The sequence below is a fragment of the Rhinopithecus roxellana genome, chromosome 12 (assembly GCF_007565055.1).
Source record: "Rhinopithecus roxellana isolate Shanxi Qingling chromosome 12, ASM756505v1, whole genome shotgun sequence".
NCBI lineage: Eukaryota > Metazoa > Chordata > Mammalia > Primates > Cercopithecidae > Rhinopithecus > Rhinopithecus roxellana.
The window spans coordinates 43,767,593-43,770,546 of record NC_044560.1 but is presented as its reverse complement, the minus strand read 5'-3'; the positions used below and the strand labels follow the sequence as shown (position 1 = coordinate 43,770,546).

The window sequence follows — 2,954 nt, the reverse complement described above, 5'->3', positions numbered from 1 at the left end:
TCTGGGGAGCCCTGAACATTCAGGGATGGCCATTGGTGCTCATTGCAGGGGTATCACGTCAGGGTTATAAAGGTGAGAGAAAGGTTTTTAAAGTGCAGGTGTTTCACAAATGCAAGACAATACTTTTATCTGTTTGGAACGGGCTGTACTTAGGAGCTGGGGAAGAGGAAAAGGGAACGGTTTCAAGCAGTTCTATTAGGTTGGTGCAAAAGTAATTGCAGTTTTGGCAATTACTTTAATGGCAAAAACTGAAATTATGTTTACACCAATACTTCACTCCTCACCTTTATCCCTGTAGCAGGTGCTGCAGGTGGGCCCCCCATATTCCTTGACCTTAACTGCTTCCATTGTTGCCAGCCTGAATACTAATTGCCAGCACCTGGGTCTCTTTGCTTAGGGGCGTTCTCTGGATGCCAGTGATCACTATGGCTTCGTCTGCTGCAGACTGGAAGCACCATGGGGCTAGCTCTCCCTGACAGTGGATCTCAATCATTGCCAAATGGGATTTGGTAGATAAATACCCCGGCTCCTTCCTTTTTGTTTGTTTAGATTTTTGAACAATTTTTTGTAGTAAAATGTAAAATCTACCATCTTAACCATTTAAATGTACAGTTCAGTGGCATTAAGTATATTCACCTTTTTGTGTAACCATCACCACCATCCATCATCCATCTCCTGAACGTTTTCATCTTCTCAAACTGAAACTCTGTACTGTGAAACAATAACTCCTCATTGCCTCCTTCTCAGCCCCTGGCAAACACCATTCTACTCCTAGACTACTTTCAGACTGAGTTTCTTCTTTCATTTAATAAAAGAGAGTCCACTGCTGACCAATGGGATTGTTTCTATTGTGGAGGCCTTCTCGCAAACATGTGATTGAGTTTCTTGTAGAGAATGGTAATAGGAAACGGGATTGTAGAAAGAAGAGAGAGACAAAACTGGATGAGGGTTTCATACTGGGTGTTGCATCACAGGTCTCAGCAGCCCTGCACGGGTCTGCCCAATTCTTGCGCATCAAAAGTTGATCTTGCGAGCCATTTCCATGCCGTAGATCCACCAGCACCTTTCATAGCTTTCCCTCTGTCGCCAGCAGCATGGCTTCTCATAGTACTGCCGAGGCTTAGTGCCCTCAATCAGCCTATTCATAGTGAGGATTCTGCTTAGGGTCCTGTATGCACCTTCCATGTTCCTTTCCCTTACCATCACAGTCCTGGCAATGAACTTCAGATGTTTTGCCATGACCTTGGATTTAACTCTCCGCTCTGCAGGACCTGGTGCGTTCAGTACCTAGCTGACCCGAAGGCTTCTCCTCTTTCCTCTTTTGTGGGGGTAACTACACTGGTTCCTGGAGTTCTCCAGCAGAATTAAGCTCTGGTTGCCTCTAGTGCTGACTTGCTTGGTAACACAATTTTTACTGGTATCTCTTCCTTCCCTACCTTACTTCTTCACTGTTCTACCAGCATTTCCTGGGGTCACTTCCCAAATAAACAACTTGCACTCCGTTGCTTGTCTCATGGTTTGCTTCTGGGGAAACCCAAACCAGGATGACCCCTCCCTGACTTGTATGCTGCTTTCAACATTGTGGAAGGGGTTGGAGAGGAAAACAGGGTGGAGATTCAGAAAAATAATGTATTTATTCATTCATACTTTCTACACCCAGCAAATACTTATTAAGCATCTATTTCAGGCCAAGCACTGTGCTAGGTACTGGCTAGAAACCCCATCTCTTAGGACCTTGAGGAATCCCCCATCACTTGAATCCTAGCTCACATACCCTAACCCCATCTCTGTGGATTGCAGATGGGAGTGTTATTAGAGGAGACTTCATGTGAAGAAGGTGGGGCCCCAAAAAAAGGAGGAAAAAATAGAAGTTCTGGGAATGTGTGGAAGGGAAATGGACAAGAGGAAATAATGGTCAGTGGGGAGAATGAAATTCACAAATGAAAGGAGCACAGGCATACCTGTGTTCTTGGGGAGCCCCTGAGTCTTGGGTGATCAACTGTCAGAGCAGAAAAGAGCCTCAGAGGCCACAAGTAACTCCCCTTCATTTTACTTCCGGAAAACTGAGGACCAAAGACAAAATAATTTCCTTGACCCCATGTGCAGTGAGTGCTTTTCTCTTGAGGCAAATAAGGCAGTATCAGTCTTTCTTAAACTTTTTCATTATTGCTGCCTGTCCAGGAACCTTTTTAGACATTTTTCCTAGTCACTTCCTCTAATGAAATGTTAATACCACAGATACATTGTATCTCTGTTGTGTAGTATAGATAGATTTGTTTGTGTGCTATATCTATTAAAAAGTAAGATTTTTTCCAACCCCTGAGAACCACATTTGCCCTCTTGGGCGTGATATTACCCCTGTTGAGAATGTGTGAACTAGAGAGGTCAAATGTGGCCAGGTTACTGAGGCCTTAATAGTTAGACAGAGAAACTGAATTTAGTAGAGTAAGCAATAAGGAGCCATAGTAGGTTCCTGAGCAAGAGCATGTGGTGAGGAAAAAGGTGAAGAGCCTACTCCACATAGTAGTATCTACCAAACACTATGTGCCAGCTACTCTGTTAGCACCACAGAAATCACTGAGGACAAGGCAGACATGGCTCTCCTATGTCCTTACAGGCTACGGGGAAACATACAATGCTAAATATTTGGACATATAATTATTTGTTAGAGTTTTAATAAATACTACAACCACATTTATTATGAACTTTATTATTTTAATTAAAAACTTTATTTGTACAAATTTATGAAGTACATGTGAAATTTTGTTACATGTCTATAATGTGTGGTGATCCAGTCGGAGGTATTTAGAGTATCCATCACCTGAGTCAATACATTTGTGTTCATTGTAGTCACCCTACTCTGCTATTAAACATAGGATTTATTCCTTCTCTCCAACTTATGTTTGTACCCTTTAATCCACTTTTCATTCTCTCCCACTGCCCCCACTCACACT

At 42.8% G+C, this 2,954-nt stretch overlaps 1 protein-coding gene across 1 annotated transcript; it reads right to left on the bottom strand.

The window, feature by feature from the left end:
- Positions 1-1,014: 1,014 nt before the first annotated feature.
- LOC104668086 (28S ribosomal protein S21, mitochondrial-like) lies at positions 1,015-1,239 on the bottom strand. The gene has a single exon (XM_030913157.1). The coding sequence runs from the start codon at positions 1,237-1,239 to the stop codon at positions 1,015-1,017; it is 225 nt and encodes a 74-aa protein (XP_030769017.1).
- Between the last annotated feature and the right edge of the window lie 1,715 nt (positions 1,240-2,954).